The sequence below is a fragment of the Sarcophilus harrisii genome, chromosome 3 (genome assembly GCF_902635505.1).
Source record: "Sarcophilus harrisii chromosome 3, mSarHar1.11, whole genome shotgun sequence".
Classification (NCBI taxonomy): Eukaryota; Metazoa; Chordata; class Mammalia; order Dasyuromorphia; family Dasyuridae; genus Sarcophilus; species Sarcophilus harrisii.
This window is the reverse complement of record NC_045428.1, coordinates 405,497,945-405,518,889: the sequence shown is the minus strand read 5'-3', so window position 1 is coordinate 405,518,889 and position 20,945 is coordinate 405,497,945. Positions and strand designations below refer to the sequence as shown.

At 34.8% G+C, this 20,945-nt stretch overlaps 1 protein-coding gene across 6 annotated transcripts in view; it reads right to left on the bottom strand.

Moving 5' to 3' along the window:
- The window catches only part of STK39 (serine/threonine kinase 39), a 302,550-nt gene that overhangs the window by 194,077 nt on the left and 87,528 nt on the right, over positions 1 to 20,945 (bottom strand). For 5 of the 6 annotated variants that reach the window (XM_031960518.1, XM_031960519.1, XM_031960521.1 and 2 more), the window contains 3 exons: positions 12,831 to 12,939; positions 9,899 to 10,040; positions 8,356 to 8,411 (listed from right to left, as the gene is read on the bottom strand). In XM_031960518.1, the coding sequence (XP_031816378.1) occupies positions 8,356 to 8,411; positions 9,899 to 10,040; positions 12,831 to 12,939 (307 nt within the window). Of the gene's footprint in view, positions 1 to 8,355; positions 8,412 to 9,898; positions 10,041 to 12,830; positions 12,940 to 16,508; positions 16,687 to 20,945 lie in introns of those variants that run through there. The other variant, XM_031960524.1, reaches the window with a different exon arrangement.

The following is a 20,945-nucleotide window of genomic DNA, read 5'->3' as shown; positions in this document are numbered from 1 at the left end:
TTTATAAATGCCTTCAGACTACTAGACTTTCACAGAAGTAAAATTCCAGCAGGGCGGAAGGGCAAATGATTCATTCCCATGGGACTCATCCTATAAGACTTCTTTAAGTTGTTCTTTAGACAGCTGCTAGCAGCTGTTTATGGATAGGAATAAACTTAATGACAGCATTTAAGCATCCATACAGTTTCCCACCAATGGTTTATATGTGCAATGGAACACAAGAGTTTTCTGAAATTGATTGCATTCCTGCTACATGCCAGAGGTTTGTTATTAAATGGGAACATTTTTCAAAATCCTAAAAGGTAGAAAGTCCATTTCTTTACTTTATTATTATCTTTTAATAACACACATAGGGCTCCTTTCCATTTCAATTGAAAAGCATAAAAGAATACCTGACTTATCAATAGCATTTAATTTTAAGCACAATAAATAAATTTTTGAAAAGGTAACGATTCATCTTTGAAATAACTTATTTCCTAAGTTTTTGTAACTTTTATTTGCATTATTTTTTCCAGTTGCACTAAAAGTTTTCTGAATTCCTGCCCATTGTTTCAGGACTTTCTTAATTTTTTACCCATTTACTTATCAGCTGACTAAGGAAGACATGCCTTAGAATAAGAATTGGAAAACATTCATTTGTATAATTGGTTATTTTTAGCCTTTAAAATATATAATGGTTTAGATCTCATAAGACAAATAATATTTAACATTAGGTGGCCTATCCTTTATTAAATGCCTATGTTGTATATTTTCTCTTGTCTAGAAGCTAGGTGGTACAGTGGATTCGAGTACCAGGTCTGGACTCAGCAAGACTCTACTTCCCAAGTTCAAAACCAGTTTCAGACACTTATTAGCTGTGTAACACTGGGCAAGTCACTTAACTTTGTCTCAGTATCATCATCTGTAAAGTGAGCTGAAGAAGGAAATGGCAAATCACTCCAGTATTTCTGCCAAAAAAAACCCAAATGGGGTCATGAAGAATCGGATACCACTGAAAATGACTTAAACAACAAAATACTCTCTATCCACTAAAATTCCAGCTATGTCTCTTAAATATTTATTTACCCTTGGACAATTAAAGGCACAATACCTGGATAGGGCTTCAAGGGCTCTAATGTGCGCCAAAGGAATTATTTATTAAAAGGAGGGGAGGTGGGGCAAGATATTTAAGATGCTGAGAAAAGATATGGTGAAATTTCACAAGAGTTTGAGAGATCATACTCACAGCTGTAAGTGGTGAGCTAAGACAGATAACTTCTCTCCCTTTTAGGTCTTCTCTACATCTTTCCATCCTTCCTTCCTTCCTTCCTTCCTTCCTACTCAGGTTTCAACACTAAGCTGTCAAACCAAGAATCATAAACTTTCAAATTGCTTTAGAGAACTGATAACTTATGGGTGGAGTGGTAGGTGTTAGTATGGGAATCAAAATGGCACCTCCTAGGTTGGGGGAGTCATTCGGGAGGATTACATAATTTTGTAAACTGTAGTTTGCAAATTTTTAACACATCCCCCTTTTGGGGTGTGAAGGAATTGTTTAGAATAGTCCCTTCCATTTTTATCCCCAACTTTCTCCTCCCACATACTATCCCTGCCCACAGGACTCTACCATCAAGTAAAGTTGGGAGAATGTTTTATTTGTTTACCCTAGCCAAGGCCTGAAGATTGTGTCCACTGAGGATTGCTGTGCATTCCTTCACTGCTACACATGTGATTTGACCTAACATAAAATAAATATCCAAATGCTATGAAGAGCATGAATTAGATGGGATTAAAATAAATAATTAAAAAGGGAATACACAGTGCACTTCATTGTGTTTTCATGCCTGCTAAGTTGTAGGCAATTGCCTAATGCTAGACAGACCTGCCTCAGCTATGAAAAGCTGTTTTTAAATCTTCATAATATTTCAGGACTGTTTTTGTCTCTTCTTCTCAGCAGCAACTTTTGGCTATTTCTTCCCATTAAGAATGTTTTTCTTCAATCTCTAATGTGTAGTACCCATTGTCTTACATGTCATTTTAACTACACCAAAGAATCTATTGTACAGGTTGTGAAACTTACTCCAAGTCTAAACTAGTGGGAAACCATTAGCATAAAACACAACACTCTGGAGATATGCCTTAAGCCAAACCCTAAAAGTCTGATGCCATCAAACCTGACGTTTTGACAGCCTCTGCCTACAAAATCTCACAGCAGGCGATCAGTTAGTTCCACCTCTTCAATGGCCTGGCTTTCACTGCCTAAGCCTTCTTAAAAGGACTCCTCTTGTTCTATAAAGAAAATTAAAGAACACAATAAATAAGCGGTATTCTTGAAAGGTTCAAGCTTTAAGCAGATAGTAACCTTCTTTGAACAGCAAATTGAGACTGAATTACTCATTGGTGGGGTGTGGCCAGTCAGTCAGTCACTTCAGGCATCTAGCTGAAGCAAGGGAGGAGAGAAAGGGGGGAAAGACGGAGACTGGAGCAAAGCCTCCAGACTCCTTAGCACTCTGCTGCCCTAATTTCCCCCACCTATTAGAGCTCTATCCACACTACCTACCCAAAGACAGAGGAAACCAGAAACAGAGACCTCCCCTCTCTGAATACTGCAACACACACAGGCACTGAGAGCAATAGCCTATTTCTGAATTTATTTATTTATTTATTTCTGAATCCTAGTGCGATGCAGACTACCTCACCCACAGAACATCTTCAGGATTGGACTTCTTGCATCTCAACCCCAGCTCCCAAAAGGGATGTGGCTTTTCAGAACCTGAATTACAGCACTGCCTTCTTCTCTCTTGAAGTCCATGCCAAAGCAGTGAAAGACAGAACATCAAGTGGTTATATATATATATATATATATATATATATATATATATATATATATCACTCAGTCAGCATATCTACCTCCCTTTAGGTTCTTATAAGAACCCCTTAGGTTCGTATAAGAACCTATCCTTTGAAGGATAAAGCCTGATTATTTCCAGGTTAAGCCAAGTGTAGCTGCAGGGGATACTGGTAAAAGTTTTAGTCACAGAAGACAACACATAAGCCAAATGTGAAAATATACCAAGACAAAAACAAAACAAAACAAAACAAAACAAAACAAAACAAAACAAAACAAAATCTGGGTATACAACCTCCTCTCACTGAAAATAACTATTCTACTAATTTAAACAAATGAACAAAAAACAATCCATGCCTGGGATAGGAGGGTGTCAAGAAAATACAGCAGAGAATTAACAATATGATTATAGTAACACAGGCCCTGATGAAACCCTCCCAAGGTCCCTAGCTTCCAATGTTAGCCCAGGTCTTTACAAAACTATGTTAACCTAGCTGAAGCTGCCTTCTTTTCTCATTTCCCAAATATTACTAAAAACTAAGGAAGGGAAATCCATAAGCAGAGCCCACAGCAGTAGAAGGGAATGATGATCTGCAAGATCCTGGATGTGAAAAGATCATTTTTTTTTTTTTATATCAACAGTGGCTGACTAAACCCAAATGAAATTAAATTGTGCTAAATCAAATAAAATTTACAATTTTTCAGGAAAACTCATTATTTATGAAAATACAAAAACAATCCATTTGAAATGTATTAAAAAAAATTCCTATAGAAAACAATGTCCAATTTACAGACTTTCTCATATTAAGTTTGTTTAGCATGGAAATTTACCTTTATGCACAAATAACAAGGTATCCTAAGATTTGCCTTTCCCTGGCACTATATGAAAAAGACATATGACTAAAATGGCTTGTCCTCTTTCTGGAAAACAGTAGTGAGAAGTAGCTATCAATTTTATAGATACTGTGCACACCTGCATTTTTGATTTCCTTCACAAGCTAATTGTACAATATTTCAGAGTCTGATTCTTTTTCTACAGCAAAATAACGTTTTGGTCATGTATGCTTATTGTGTATCTAATTTATATTTTAATATATTTAACATCTACTGGTCATCCTGCCATCTAGGGGGGGGGGGGGTAAGAGGTGAAAAATTGGAACAAGAGGTTTGGCAATTGTTAATGCTGTAAAGTTACCCATGTATATATCCTGTAAATAAAAGGCTATTAAATTAAAAAAAAAAATTTTATAGATACTGTCTAATCAAGTCATTTATCTGGAAGACAAAGCAGGGATCTTGGGCATCAGGCATAAAAATTCTACATTGATCAGATCCAGGGAGCTCCTCGATATAGTTTTGCATGTGATGATGACTCACAAGAGGAGTGCTTCTCCTTGGAACACCTCCATACCCTCCCACCCTTCCCAGTTCCCCCCAGAACCTCACCAGTGACTGTGCAACACTTTATCCTTCAACAGCAGTGGAGGAGATAGAAGAAGGAAAAGGTGTGGAGTATGTTCCCTGGCCCAGATGGCGATCAATTTATGCACAGATGCAGAAGATCTAATTATGGCCCAGTTTATTTTTGTTTGCACAATTATAAATGCTATTAGTGTTTGAAAGCTATCCAGCTTCTTTGTTTTTAATCTAACTATGGGACTCTGTCCTCCTGACCTCCTACAGAAGCAGACACCTAAACATACTTCATCTCAACAATTAGGATCTGTGTAGTACACAGCTTTTCTACATACAAAGTCTGTACTATTCCCTAAATAATTAAATATATTAACTTTCCTTCCCTAAAGTGTGTCATTCTGTCCATGGCTTGAAAAAGTTTTCTACTGGTACTTTCCCAGGACTTGCTTGCACGCACGCTCTGTATCTCACCCACACAAATACACAATTTCTGGGATTGGACAAATGGTTCAAGCAGTCAAAAGGAAGAAAATCTCCAAGATAACAAAACCTAAAGTTTTGCCTTGAAAATCTCTCCAAGGATGACCATATAGTTTATGAAGACAACTGTCTAATCTATATGATCAGAATTAATCTCCTGATTAAATCCAGTCAAGTATGGATCCACTGCCTAATGATTACCCACTCTGGGGTGTTCCATAAGCAATTTAATGGCAACATATATGAAATTATGATCAGTTTTATGGAATTATTATCATCATTATATTATATCCATTATAGTTTCTATTATAGTTTCCTCTAAGCCATGAAACTTCCTTGAAACTTTTCTACTTCTTTTCAGGCCCCATTTTCCTCCAAGGCACCCAACTTCACAGTTTTGGAGTCATTCTAGATTCTGGACTCTTCCCCTCACTTCGTATAAGACAATTAGCCACCAGCTCTTTGCCATTTTAATCCCACAACAATCCTTCCCATCCTTTTCTTTTCATTCACAAAATACCCATCACCCAAATTCAACTCTTTCCACCTCTCACCTAGACTGGAATAGTTTCATAATTGGTTTCTCTATTTAGAAGGCCTCTGCTCTGTAGTCTACAGCTTTCAAAAGCTTGTATCTGCTTTACTCAAAAATTTTCCATTGCTCCCCACTGACAAAAGACTATAAACTATAAAACTGTAAAGTTTTTACAATCTGGCTCCCCACCACCCCTTTCACTTTCTCTCAGAGTACTACCTTCCATGAAATCTACATTCACACAATTGTATATTTAGATCTAGAAGGAAATCAAATTCCCCACATTTTTATGGCTGAGGAAACTGGGTCCCAGAGAAGTTAAATAATTTCCTAACATCACTAAGCTTCAAACGTCTGAAGTGGAATTGGAACCTAGTGTTCTTCCTCCAAATCCAGCACTCCATCCACCAAGTCAAGCTGCCTTTCCATAATGGATTCCCAGCCAAAGTAAAAACTACAACATGTGTCCAAATGTGCCACTCCATCTTCCATCTCTGAGCATTAGTACAAGCCATTTCCCATGTCCAAAATATTCCCCTCATCACAATCCCTGCCTCTCAGAACCTTGCTAGTCTTCAAGGTTCAACTCAGGTATTCCAGATGCTTTCACTGAAGCTGCTTTTTATTTTCCCCATGCACTCAGCTGCTACAAGTTTCTCTTTCAATTTCTGTGATACTAAGGTTAGTTGTAGTCATCTTGTGTTTCTTCAGAAGGATATAGCAAGATCCTTTCATTTTTCTAACTATATCAACAGTACAGTCCCTTTACTGTAACTAATGCTTAACAAATGCTTGCTGAACTGAATTTTACAATTATTAGAATTTTACAAATACAATTTTTAGTTACTAGAATGTTAGAGAAGGGCCCTCCCCTCCAAAAAATCCTTGTTTATAAACTATGCTCCTACTTAGAAGATACATGTCATATGTTCACACAACTACAGAAAATCTTCTCCTGGTTCCCCTCCCACCAAACATCCCCTTGATATCTGGCACACCCCGACAGCCCAACAAAACACCAGAGCAGACTTCAACACTGTGGAAGAAAAGGATTCAAGGATAGCTAATCTCAGGAATTCAAACTGGATAAAGACAATGTGTCCAAAACTCATAGCAGGCATAGCCAAGAACACCAAATCATTAATACAAGACTAATGGGATTAAATGACTGCCAAATAGTTAAAAGAAGGCATTAAAAGGACAGCAATTGAAAGGCCATTTTACCTCAAAGACAAAATGCAACAGTTACTCTGACTTTCCTGTCAGGGTGTGATAATTTCTTTATAAAAAGGGGAACATCTGTTATACTTCACTATCAGCATAAAGCAAGATGAATGACAGCAAGTTAACTCTTCTTCCAGTTTCCTAACTAGCATCTGTTGTCTAATTAGTTCACAAATGCCCTCAGAACCCAACCACCCAAAGAACCTGTGGAACCCAAGCAATCTCATGAGAGTACGAAGGACACAGCTAATGTAGAAACAGCCCCCAGTTAAGAAAGAACAAAACACTGGGGTAGGGAGATTTTCAAATGCATCCAAAAATTTATCTTCAGCTTTCAAATATTCAATGAAAGCATTCTTAAACTGTCCCTAGCTTCTGTGGTTAGGGCCAATAAGTACTAGAAGTGGAAGATTAAGTGAATGAGGAGCTTGCCTTGGCAACCTCAGGAACAGTAAATAAACTATTAAAGAGCTAGAAGAAACCTATCATTCAGGATGGAAATAGATTCAAAGAAGTTCACTTGTGTTATTTTTCTACTGTTACTGGCTTTCTAAAAAGAAGATGCTCAGCTCCACAAAGTTTCCAATCTCTCTTCCTGCCTATTCTAAAAAATTTCTTCCTTTAAGTTTTTCCTTGCTTTCCTTCAGGCATGCAATGACCTATCAAAACCTTCATCCTGAAGTCATATTAAACGTTAACATAGTATTATGGGGAAAAAAACACAGGAGGCAGACTCACAGATCTCGAGATTCAATCCCAGCTGTGCCAGTTATTATGTATGACTTAGAGCAAGTCAATTATCTCTCTGGACCTCAATTTTCTCCTATGACCCTTCCAATTCTAGGGCATATGATCCTATGCCCTAGCTCTTGTACATGATCATATCTTTACTGGAACCTCCCTAAAAGAGTTACTTCACCAAAAAATTATTTGGCCCCTGGAGAAAGCGAGTAAACAAACATCAGTCAATAGAAAACCTCACAAACAAGTGTTATTATTCTCAACGAGCCTAGTGGATTTTTGAGAGCAATATACTTATTCATAGAACTCAAGATCAGGCCGACTGTAGATAGAAAAGTAATTTAAAAGACAACAATTCTGAGCTGATTTAGCATCATAGACAGGAAATTTAGGAGAGTTTAAGAAGTCTCTGCTGCATTTTTCATTTGCAAATAGAGCAACTATACCTTCACCTAAAATGAGACCAAATGAGTTGAATCAATACTGTCAGTATTATTTGGAGTTAAAACAAGCAAGTTGGATGAATTCCCATAGCAATATACTTTCCTGAATGATCAGTAGCTGAGATCTAATAAAGGTTTATCTATATATTACAAGTGGCTCTAAGAAAGGTATCAAAATAGGGAAAGAGATTAAAAACAGAAAGGAATGACTCCCTGGCAACGCCTTCCAAAAAGTTCCTTTATTTTACCACCAAGTTTTTAAACTTTCATCATTATCAAGACTAGGAATGTTTGTTTTTTTAAATACATTTTTTTTCTCCCAAAGTTTTATTCCTACAACATATCAGTGTTCACTATCCAATCAAAAAATTAGCAATCCTAACAAAATTGAACAAAAAACAAGGACAGTATGATTTGTCTTAACTAAAATGCTATTAGTCAAAACAACAGTTTGTCAAAGGAATTAGTATGAATTCTTCAAGACAAAAGTAAAAAACTGTATTGCCACAGGCTCCAGGATTGCAAGGAAATTATAAACATAAGTATAATCAGGCCTTGCTGAATACTATCTGGAGAAAATAGATTATATGCATTTATTCATTTCTCAGTACAAATCAAAACTCCCAGAAACTGTAGACCAGAACACCCTTATATAAACAAATAATGAATTTTAGATTCATAATCTTTACCTGCTATTTGCACTGAACCGTCTTCACCCAAAAGAATATTACCAGCCTTCAAATCCCTATCAGAAATAAATCAGAAGTTAATTTTACAAAGTACATATATTGTTATATATACATTTCTTCAGAAAGATTTTTTAAAGGCAAATGTTACTCATTTGAATTACACTTCATAAATATTATTTTATAAATTAGGAAATGTGACCAACAACGAATAACCAGGGTATTTCATAATCTGTCATTTAAAAAGATCACTGGGAGGGTAAAAGATTTGCCTAATGAAATTTTTGTCAAAATGTAGCTTGAAGCCAGGTTCTTCCTCACTTCAAGGCTATTCTTAACCCACTCTTCCATGATGTCTCTCAATAAAATGCTATCTATTTTTTTCTAATCTACTTTCATTCACATCTGTCAGAGAAGAATTCCAAAATGTATTGAAAATAATCCACTATACATCAGTTTCTGTTCTGTGTGGAAACTAATTATGGGACATATGTCTTACTCATTCTAACATTTCCAGACCTTAGTCTCATGTGTTTTGTTAGATGAACAGTCCTGATAACATGGAATTAGTGATCTTCCTTAAAGAAAATATATGTTAAAAATTGTTTCTACATGAAATTGGGAGAAAATCTAAAAATATTTTAATCAAAGAAAATGTACAAGGAGGATGGTAAAATATAAAAAGTTGATTGAATGAAGAAAACAACACTAGATGTTACAAATTCATTTATTGTTGTGAGAAGGAAAAAAAAACCCTCTAATCATATCTTTAAAATGACATAGTAATCTACTAGATTAAACTTTGCCAAAAAATAGAAAGGCATTTAAATCAGTAGAAAGCCTGGGGTCTTCTAAGTTTCTATATTCTTTTAAGAACTACTGTACTATATTCAAAATGAGGGAGATCTACCAAATATGCTCGTTCTTTTGTTCTTGCAAAAGGATACTCCTTACTCCCAACCATCTTTTAAAATGTTTGTAGCCGTTATACCAGTCCTATAAATAAAAAGAATGTTCCCCCCTAAAACCCCACAAAAACCTAGAGCATATAACCCAAGCAGCACACTGCAGATTTTTTATGAGACAATCAATACTTTTATACTCTGCAAATTAATTTTTCAATAAAACCTTGATTGTGTATCTTATTCAAAGCCCTAAAGAAATAAAGTCAATAAAAATAGCAATGAAAAGAAAATTTAAAGAGTTTAACACATTCCTTCCCTCATATACACAAAATATATCACATATATGTGTGTGTATATTTCTATCTCAGATATGCACTATCTTGAAATTAATTCCCAAAGCAATATTCTCTAAAATAAACTGGCACTTCAGAATTATAAAAGAGATGACCTAACTTTATAGGCCAATATATTTCACCCAAAATGATTCGAGCTTTTTCCTTACATATTTAAACTGCCAGTCAATGGGTCATTATATTATCTGCAAAAAATGAAACTAAACATGTCACTAAACTTATCATGATATGATTTACTCTGATAATCTTTAAATAGTCTAAATAAGAAAATCTCTCAGATACTCATACCTGTGAATTTGACCATTTCTATGGAGATAATCTAAGCCTTCCAAAACTTCTTTAAGAATTGTAGCTATTATTGATTCTTCCAGGACTCCATTCTTGTGCTCTCCTCGATTGACAATATACTTTATGATATCCAGCATTGAACCTAAATTGATAAGTATAACTTTTAAAAACAAATATCTTAGTTGCTTTTTTCACATCAGTGCTCTCTAACTAGAGGAAAAAAACTATTTGTCTGACCTTAAAATATTCTCAAATGAAAACATGTGTGGATTAATATAGATTGAAATAAACAAAATCAGGAGAATATATATAATGACAATAATATAAATTAAAACAACCCTAAAAAAACCAAATTAAATATAATGATACATCTCAATTCTAGAAGGCCTTTGATTAAATACCCTTCCCTCCTCTTAGTAGAGAAATGATTTGAGTATAGATTCTACATCAACATCTACTGTGGATATAAGATTCAACATCTATAGTCAGGCAAGGACATTGTACGAGTTGATTTTGTTCAACAGTTAACCGTTTTTCTTTATTATAAGGAAGTAGATAATTATAAGAAAGATACTGCTGTGGGGGAAAAACACATAAAACTACTGATAAATGTTTTAAACTTTAAAAAATTAAACAGTGAGCTTAATTTCCAAACTTGAATAAGCAGTACATTCCTTATGGTGGCTTCAAACACACACACACACACACATGCACAAGAATTTTAAATTTTAACAATAAACATATAAATTAATAAGGCCTTTCTACTGGCTCTTTGGCTTATTTTTCTTGTTCCCAAATAACATTACTAGATGCAATACGTGGAAATTTCAGAGAAATAGCTTTTGGATCAATATAAAGAAAAAAATCCTAACAAGCTGTACAATGACAGCCTGAGAAAGATAGTGAGTTTCCATGATAGAAGTGCTGGGAAGTCTTTCCTGAAATCAAGCCTTCAGCTTTCAGCAAAACAGTAGTACTAATTCCCTTCTTCATTTCTCAATGATGCAGTCTTCAGGAGTCGAAGAGAGTACAAGAAGTGATTCAAACAGGGAACAAAAATACTAAAAAATAAAGTTATGGAAGAACTGTAGAGAGAACTGCCAGAATTCCTTTTTTGGCTGTGAAATAATGGGAATCAATATCCATGGGTGAAAAAAAAGGTAGCCCACTACCTCAAGACCACCACTGGCAAACAGGGTTATTTTTTGGAAGGTCATCAACACTGAATTTACCTGGGGGGGAAAAAGGGTTAACATACCAATTTTTATAAAGAAAAACTATTCAATACAATGTTACAATAAACAAAACAGTATCCCTTGGCAATGTACAACTCAGGTTTCAACACACATTAATTAATATTCAGTACCTCCAGGTCATTTATAATAGCTGTAATTACTTGGGGGTAGAACATTTCTGAGGAGTTAACAAATAGCTTCTTTAAAGCCCTAAAACTGGCTTGTGGCCTGCAATGATTAACTGTGAGGATGTTGTCTCCCCATCAGACATTACTACATTAGTCCAACCTTTTCTCAATCAAGAGATTATCAAAAGTAAATCAAGTTTTTCCTCTCAGAGAGAAATTTTCTTTTACACTATATTTTCTGATCATTTAGGGAAGAAAAGGCAAAATTCCAAAGGAATTTTGTATATGGCAATACTATACCATCAAGCTTGCAAAATAATTTCCTGATATGCTGAGACAGAACAATGAGTAAGTTTCCACATCAGTCTGCATTCACAGAATTACCTGTGGAAACTTGTTTAACTTTCCTCTCAGTCAAAGTCCAGTATAGGAAGGTCGATTTTTTTAAGAGACCAGGGAAATTTTCTGTCAGGTCAAAGAGCAATAGGAAAAGGAATGGAAGTGATTTAATGAAATTAGAAAGTTCTATTCAGGAAAGGTTACTTTATGGGATTGAAAATACAAGGGCAAACTGAAAAGTAAAGTCAGGAGATAAAACCTGAGATGTGGAAAAGTTATTTAACCCAGTTCAAAGAGGCTCAGGCCCCTGGAAATGCTCCAGATTTTCTTGTGAAGTAGTTCAACCAGTAGCAAGATAATCTTGCAGGCAAAGATGCTCTGACAGGGCTTCTTCAAGCTCTATTTTTCTCCCTTAAAAAAAAAAAAAAAAAAAAAAAAAAAAAAAGGCAAGCCAAGCAAGAATTCAAGGAAACAATGACTAATAGGATTGGCTAGAACCCAGAACAAAGCTGAGTCCTCCCCAAGTCTGCAAAAGTAGATCCAAGGAAGTTACAGTTCCTTAGTTGATTTCATTTGTGAGCCTCTTTAGCTCCAAGGACTGACTTTGTCTTCTTTTAAATTTGGACAGCTCCTGGCTCCCTCTCTGGGGGCCTGGGCTCTGTCCTAGCAATTACATATGCTTGGCTTTGCCTAAGCAGTCCTAAAATGTTCTCTTTTCCTGGGGATGGAAGCTCAATATCTGAACCAGAGGATAGCTTACAGAAAAGATATCTTCACAAGGGAGCCATTGGGAAAGACTCCCTCCAGGCCCATTCCCAATAGCCCCACACTTCATTCAAAGCTCTGTGGGTCTCAACCATCTGATTTAAGTTCTTTAGGGAGGTGTTGTTTCATTATCTGAAAATACTTCCACAAACACAGGTCAAAACTCCTGTACCCCTCAGAGAATTTCTTGAGTTGACACAGTCAAGAAGAAAAACCATAAGCTAGGGGCCACCTTTTGGTTGGTGAACCTCCCCCAAGAATGCACTGCCAGGCCTTCACTGGCAGCCTCTTCAGTTTGGGAGAATGTTTCAGACCTGGCAATCCATTACCATGGGATTCAAGAACTCAGGGTTACTTTTGCGCCATAATAAGGCACAATAGACAGCTGAGGAGAATAACAATATGCCATATGTAGGAAAAATCTTAACTCTATGTCCCAGTGTCCCCCAAATATAAACAACTTACCTCCACTTAATAATTTCATAACCAGCCAAAGCTCATCCTTTACAACAAAAGAGGTGTAATAGGTCACTACGTTGGGATGGCTGCACTGGCTCATGGCTTGGATTTCTTTCTATAAAGAAAGCAAAACATGACACAGTACCGTGGGGGGGAAAGGCAATCTATTTGTTTGTTTGCTAGTGTGATTATATATGCCTGTAGCATCAGTTAAACTGAGACAATGCAATGATTTTTTAAAGATGGAGAACCAAATTTTTACTCTTGCCCAAAGATAAAGAAATACTAAAGCACAGACCATTGGACAAGGAAATAGGAAACCTAAGTTCTAGGTCAACTCCACCAATAATAATCACGAACATTAGCACTTTAAAGTTTGAAAAATATTTTACATATATTATCTCACTGGAGCTTCAGAACAAGCCTGTAAGATACTTATGACAGGTGTTGTTATGCCCACTTTGAGAGAAGATGAAGATAATTGATTTGCCCTTGGTTATGTGGCTTTTAAATGTCAAAAGATTTGAACATGAGTTTCTTAGAGCATGTCTCACTTCTCCACTGTATTACTTGTGTGCCTTAGCTTCTCTTATCCAAAGTGGATATACACATACAAATGTAAAAGTTAATATTACTATCAATAATATTACTTGTAATAACAATGGCAGGTAGCATTTATATAGGGTAGCTAAGTGAGTGCTGGGCCTAGAATCAGGACGACTCATCTTCCAATCTGATCTTAAAGCCAATTAGCCATGGGACTCTGGAAAAGTCACTTTACCCTGTTTGACTCAGTTTCCCCATCTGTAAAATGAGATGAAGAAGGAAATGGCAAACCACTCCAGTATCTTTGCCAAGAAAAACTCCAAATGGAGTCATGAAGAGTTGGACAGGACTGAAACAAAAATATATATAGTACTTAGTATGTTTCAGACCCTGAGCTAGGTAGGGGATTTATAAATATTGTCTCATTTTATCTTCACAACCTTGGAGAGAAGATGCTATTATCTTCCCCATTTTAAAGATGAGGAGTGAAAGAAAGATTGAGTGACTTGCCCAGTCTCACAAAGCATCTTGGCCAGATCTGCACTCCTGCTTCCTGATTTCCAGACTGGCGCTCATTCTATTCTTACAGAAGTGCAGGCACTTTCTCCCCCATCTTTGTATGTATGTGTATATGTATGTGTGGCTGTGTGTGTGTGTGTACACATATATGCATTTGTGCCTGTAAAACAATAGCAACATGTTTATAATACTGCCCCTAAGACATTAAAATGTCCTAAGTTATTAAACAAATATAATGCTACTTTGTATTTTTTAAAGGTAAGAAATAAGTATACATTTTACAAAGATTCTTTAACAAAATCAATGGAGATAACAGCTTTAAGACTTCTCAATAACTTATAATTCTGTCAAAGAATGATCAAGGGTATTTATCTTACCCAAAAAAAATTTAGCTCCCTGGGGGCAAGGATTGACTATGAAATGAGGGGTAGAGATTCAGGTCTAGTAACTTCTGTAACATCCAATTAATAGGGAATTAGGGGAGAGAGTTGTGCTTTAGGATAGTAAATAAAATGCTGCCTTTGGAGTTTCAAAGGTGTGTCTACTAACCTAGACACCCATTCTTGCTAGAATATAAAATAAATCTTTCCTGCATTCAAAAATAAAGTTAAAAAAAAAAAAAAAGTCCTATAGAATGGCCTGAGAAGTTAGTGTCTTGCCCATTATCACATAATTAAGATGTGTTAGAACAAGACTCAAATCCAGGTCTTCCTAAATCTGACAGTGTCCTATCCATTCTCTACTAATTTCATTTTATCCATTCCCTCCCCAGGTATTAGTTTTGTGTATATTCTGTGAATAGATAGATAGATAGATAGAGATAGAGATAGAGATAGAGATAGATATTAGATAGAGATAGAGAAAGTAAAAGAAATGTAAATATATATATATTAAAAGAAAAGATACTGGAGATAGTTTACAAGAATGAATATATTGACGACAGAAATATATTCACTCTTGTAAATATATCTCCATTATCTAAAACTACCATAAGGCATTAAATTGATTGTCTGACAAATTGGTTAACTCAAGGTTAATCAAAAACGTTTGTTTAAACGTGATTGAATGTCAATAGACCAGTGCTGGGTTCTTTAGATTTTTCTCTTCATAATTAATACTAACTCTAAATCAACATGATTCAAAAATCATCATAAGAAGTATAACTATCAACCATATTTGTAAAAGAGAAATATGAGGAAGAAAGAATTGCTTTTAAATAATTATAAACTCCCAACGATAATGGTTATTTTTACATATTATGCAACATTCTTCTTTCTCTTTTACCTCCTTCCTGCCATTTCACAAAACTGAATAATTTCAGCTTTTCTAAATCTGACACTTTTCAATTCAGTCAACTTCTGTCCTTTAAACAAGATCTGAAACCTGAGGTCCAGTTTCCGTCTGTTTCTGGTGTTAGGTTTGGAGATGAGAAGACAATTTTGTAGGGAGAAATGGAAGCCTGCCCAGGACATTCCTTTTTTAACTCCCTCTGACATCTGTTAATTGTTGAGGATGGCCCATTTAAAGTTTTGCAGCTTGAAATGGAGTCTAGTTTAAACAGGCATCCTCTGCTGTTCACAGAAACATGAGCAATGTTTTCTTGAACATGCAGAGTTCATATTTCTAATCATTTTATGCTAAATGCAAATGAATACAGGCAACAGTCACCCTCTAGCTATACACATCCAAACTTTTAAATCATTAAACACAATGGCCCATAAACAACTCTACTGCCCATCTGCTCTTTGGAAAGTCTTCTGTAAGAAAGCAGAGTTGGGCCACATTCAGGAAAACACTTGTTTCTTTTTCAGACAGCCAGTATCACTTCCTAATGAAAGTATCTGGTTCTCTGACATCGGAGACAGTAAAGAATGGTGTGTGCTGATATGTATAAGTAAGTGTGTGTTTGAGGGAAGGAACTTTAAGGGAACAGAGCAAGCTTTTTTAGGCATTCCACAACCTACAAATTATCCAATTTCTTTTTCAAGAGAACTTGTGTTTGGGGATCCAGTTGAATATATAAATGCTCTGAAATCTTTGGGGAATGTGCCATTTCACCTCTACCAGAACAAAAGAAAGGTAGAGGAAGAAAGGAAAAGTAAAAATGAAGAGATCATTTTGGCTAAGGTTGAATCTCATATCCCTACTTAACTGCAAATCCAGTATTTTTTCTACTGCACAATTCTCATTATTGAGAGAAATGGTCTGGTCTATGATGTAGCTTATTCTGTAAAAGATGAATACTGAAAAAATTCTTACTCCAATGTCTCATTTAAAATCTGGAAATCTCAAAGTCTCTGCAACCAGAATACCAGTTCTGAGAAGTTCCACCATGATGAAATGGCTTCAAGCAAGGCCATGTGGCAACTGACTGAGTTAGTCTCCTTTCCCAGGACCTGCCTAGCTATATATAGAGAGGCTTATCACTAATAAACTGGCCACTTAGTGATGAATTACTTACTTGGTGATGGCAATCTATAAAACAAAGAAAAATGCAAAATGGTCCTTAATCCTGTGTAGTACCTTTTAAATTTTGCAGTAATAGTGATGAAGTGGTAGAAAAGGGGCTGGGAATACTAAGAATAGAAGTTTTTAGATCATATATAAAATTTAACTTACATGTTGACAAATGTAGGTCCACTGCTAAGTGACCAACAAGTGGATATATCATTGAAGGAACTGAATCCTATCACTCTTGTAGTTCTTGCTATAAACAAAAGGATGGAAATTGCAGATGAATGAAAAGATGGTCTTCTTCTTGGAGGCAAATAAAGAGGTTGACTTGAGTTGGTTTTATTGATCTCAAGACAACAAATAATATTCTTACATTGCAGAGCTTGGGAGAGGTATTTACAAAAAAAAAGATCACCACAAAAATAACTATATATATATATATATATATACACACACACACACACACACACATATACATACATATATATTTATGTATATATACACACACATACACATATATATGTATGTATATGTGTGTATATATATGTATGTGTGTGTGTTGCAAAAGGTAAAGAGCTAAGAGAAATTGTCAATATATCCTTTGATACTTGGTGACATCAATATAAGGTAGGAAGAGGAGAGGACAATGAGAAGTTATATTGGAAAATATGGTACAGGAAAAAAGAATGAGGAATGACAGAGTCCAAAGATTTGTGTGTATTACAAAAAAAAAAAAAAAAAAAAAAAAAAAAGCCCTGTGATTGTGAAACATGAATATTTTCTCCAAGAAAAGAATCAAAAAGTGCTGAATATGGCAAGCATCACATGACATCACCAAAAAAATTGATTATAACCCAGGAAATGACTCATTCATTACTGATGTGGGAGTCATTCCTGAAGCAGTTATTTTATGTACAATTAGACCACCTACTGGGTAAAAAAATAGTGCAAAGTCAGAAGAAAGAATAAATGGGGGGAGGGGTGTAAGAGAAGAATGATGCACATTCTGGAAACAACTTTATCCTGATCTATTTCTACATTGTTAATGATGATGGGAGATAAAAGAATAGGCAGACACTAACTGTAATAATTTTACATGAAAGTTTAACTAAAGTAAATCTAACCTTCTATAGTAAGAATATCCAAAGAACCTAAAAAAGCAATTTAATCATCATGTATTAATATATTATTCTTGATAAGTGAAGAAATATGGCAATAGCAAGAGCAACATCAATTTAAAATATAAACTTATTTGTTTAAAAAGAAAATAGTTATCAATCAACAAATATTTATGAAACATTCACTCTTTCCCAGGCATTGTGCTAAGAAGTGAAAACACAAAAGCAAAAGATGAAGTCATCATTACTCTCAAAGAGCAGTATCACCTCATAAAACAGTAAGATGCAGTGGAGTTGAAAAACTCAACTAAGCAAGGTTCTACCTAAGACATTTAAGAATGAAAACAGGGCAATTTAAAAAAAAAGAAGAAGAAGAAGAGATCTGTAAATCAAGGACAATGGAGTACTGATACCTAAACTGTAACATCTTAATCCAAGCAGAAATAGCATTAAAAAAATTAAAGATGAAGCAGCTGAATTAGATCAAATGTACACAGGAAAGAATTGTGCTAAAGGCAATTACAACTGTGAGGGCATTGAGGGATCATCTCAAGTTATTTGAAAAGATTAATATACCAAAAACTTGGGAAAAAATTTAGACCTTATCAAGTACCCCAAAATTAAATACTCCAAAAAAGGCAGTCAAGAAAACACTAACTACTATAACTGAAGAATACATATACTTTTCTATCTACATAAAAATTTTATGAGAATAAGCTACCTACAGATTGAAACTATCATAGATATATTAGGAATACACAAGCTTTCATTTCACAGTAAATCAAAGCTTATTATAATACAGTTGGCTGAAAAATACAATACAAAATTTTGCCAACCTTTCTAAAGCACAATTTTGATAATGTCACTTCCCTACTCAATAAACTGCAATGGCTCCCTATCAATTCTAGAACTAAATATAAAATCATTTCAAGTCCTTTATAATCTGCCCCAGATTCCCCCCTTCCCAGTCTTCTTACACATTATATCCAATCACATACTCGGAATTCCACTGGACTCCCTGCTGTTCCTCAAACAAAATAATTCATTTTCTATCTCTGAGTATTTTCACTCCCTATGTTTAAAAGGGTCTCTTATTTATCATTTCTGTCTCCTGGCTTTCTTCATGTCCTAATTAAAATCCCACCTTCTATAGGAAGCATTCTTCAACCCCCTTTCATTCTATTGTCTTCCCATTGCTAATTATCTTCAATTTATCCTGGAAATAGTTTGCTTACATATAATTGTTGGTATTATTCCTTAATTTGTATTCCTAGTTCTTAAGCACACTGCCTGACACAATATCAGGCATTCAATAAATGTTTACTGAGTTATTATTTTTTATTGATCACAAGCTCAGATTCACTTGAGCAAATGCCACCTTTAAAGGCATTATTCCAACATTTCCTCATCAAAATATCAATATTAAAATAGAACAAGAGAGAAGCTTATCGAATAACCTTCTAATTACTATTATCACGTGATATATGAAACAATGATAGGTACTGCCAGAAAAAGATAGCCAACATTGTGATGAGGGACATTGAGCACAGTCTAAGGAATGCCATATAGATGGTGAAACTTTCAGATGGTGAAATCGTGCTGACTTATCAAGTTCCAAAATAATGGCAAACTTCCTGGATTTGAGGTCTTAACTACTCAAAAGAATTTGGCTTCATCATTCACATAAGAAAGAACATGTAGATGAAGAATATTTATTATTTAAAATTATAAAATGAAGTTTTGGTGGACAGCCAAGAGAGGTGATCTATGAGTAAATACATCCTACACAGACACTACAAATAGATAAAATACTCAGGGCAAATAGGCCCAGAGTAAAAGCAGGAAAGTTGCCTCTGAGAAGGTACAAAGCTACATTAATGATCTCAAACTTAAGTCTATCTTTTAAATACTTCATTCTTTTTAATTCTATTGTTTCTGCATTTCTGCAAGTTCCAGAACAACACAGTAACTTAAGAATTAAAAATTAATTTATCATTCAGAGGTCAATAAAGAGGTTCATGATGGATATTTGGAGGGTGTAACACATAACAAATAAATAACTTCAAAAAGCACACACACAAACACACAAAAGATGCTGCTGAAGACCTGCATTATCAAAAAAGAAAATGGATTATTATATGACAAAAGCAAAATATAACCAGTGGATAATCCTTGTTTTTATTTTACCAGTCGTAGGAAAAAGTTAGTTCCCATAATGTCACAAGACCCTTCTGTGGCAAACTGATGGAGAGAAAGGATAGCCAGGAAAATAATGGCTGCAGTCTATGTTGACAATGATGAGAAAACAACTTTCATGGCTCAGCAATTCACAATTCTATTGCACTCTAACACTTATTTTGATTGTTACAAGTCCTGACTTTTTCAAACTTCAACATCTTGGGCAAGTCACAATATCTCTGAATCTCACTTTGCATAAGGGAGATAGTCTTTGTACTATACTTGATCTTAGACTAAAAGGAATGAGAAAAAAGGTCCATGAAATTCTAGTAAAGATAAAAAGAAGCAATTTTATATATATGTGTATATATATATATATATATATATGTATATATATGGTTTTTTAACTTTAAGGAACTATAGCAATATGAACTAATTATCCTTCAAATATTAGAGATTAATGAGATGTTCAGATTTACAATTCCACATTAATGTACATGACATCCAAAAAGTCTTAGTACACTTTAAAATTATACTTTTCCAGCTAGATTTTTAAGACTTAAGTCTGAAATTTTTTGTCACATATATATGAGAAATTTTATAAATATTTCTTTAACTACCATTTTGAAAATATCCATTTCTCCTCCATTCTCCCTTACCAAGGGATTAACCATTTTCTTTTGGTACATTGGGTAAAAGTTCAAGGAGGAATTCTGTTCTTTCAAAGAACAGAATTAAAGTAACCTAGACAATCTAGATACTATTTATTGATTCTAAGAGCAATATTCTTCCTCCTCATGTTTTGACCAGATTAAGATAATGCTCAGACTAAAAGAAAAAAGAAGTCTTTGATAATTAATTTAAAAGAAGTGTCTCTTAGATTTATCTTTGACCACGGAGAAATGAGCATCCTTACAGCATGTGTGTTCTTTACATTTTTTGTGTCCTAGATAGGATCTTTTTGTATCTGGTAAAATCTACGGACTCCTTCTAGGAAGATTACTTTTAAATAAATTAGACAAAATGTACAAGACTAAAAAAAGGAAATTGTATTGAAAGAATCAAAAATTTTTTAGTTAAGAACTCTTGCCTTACAGGGAAGCATTCCAAAAAAAAAAGCATTTGAGTTCTAGGAAAATTATTCTGCAGTCTGCATCAATATTTTAAGTTCTAATAAGACTGTTAAGTAAACTCTGAACCTTTGCCCAGTTTTGACTATGGAATTTCATCTTTCTTTCAGACTACTATAAACTGTGAAGTTCAATATGGCTTATGATAGGAAAATTTTCAAAGGCATGCACTAATT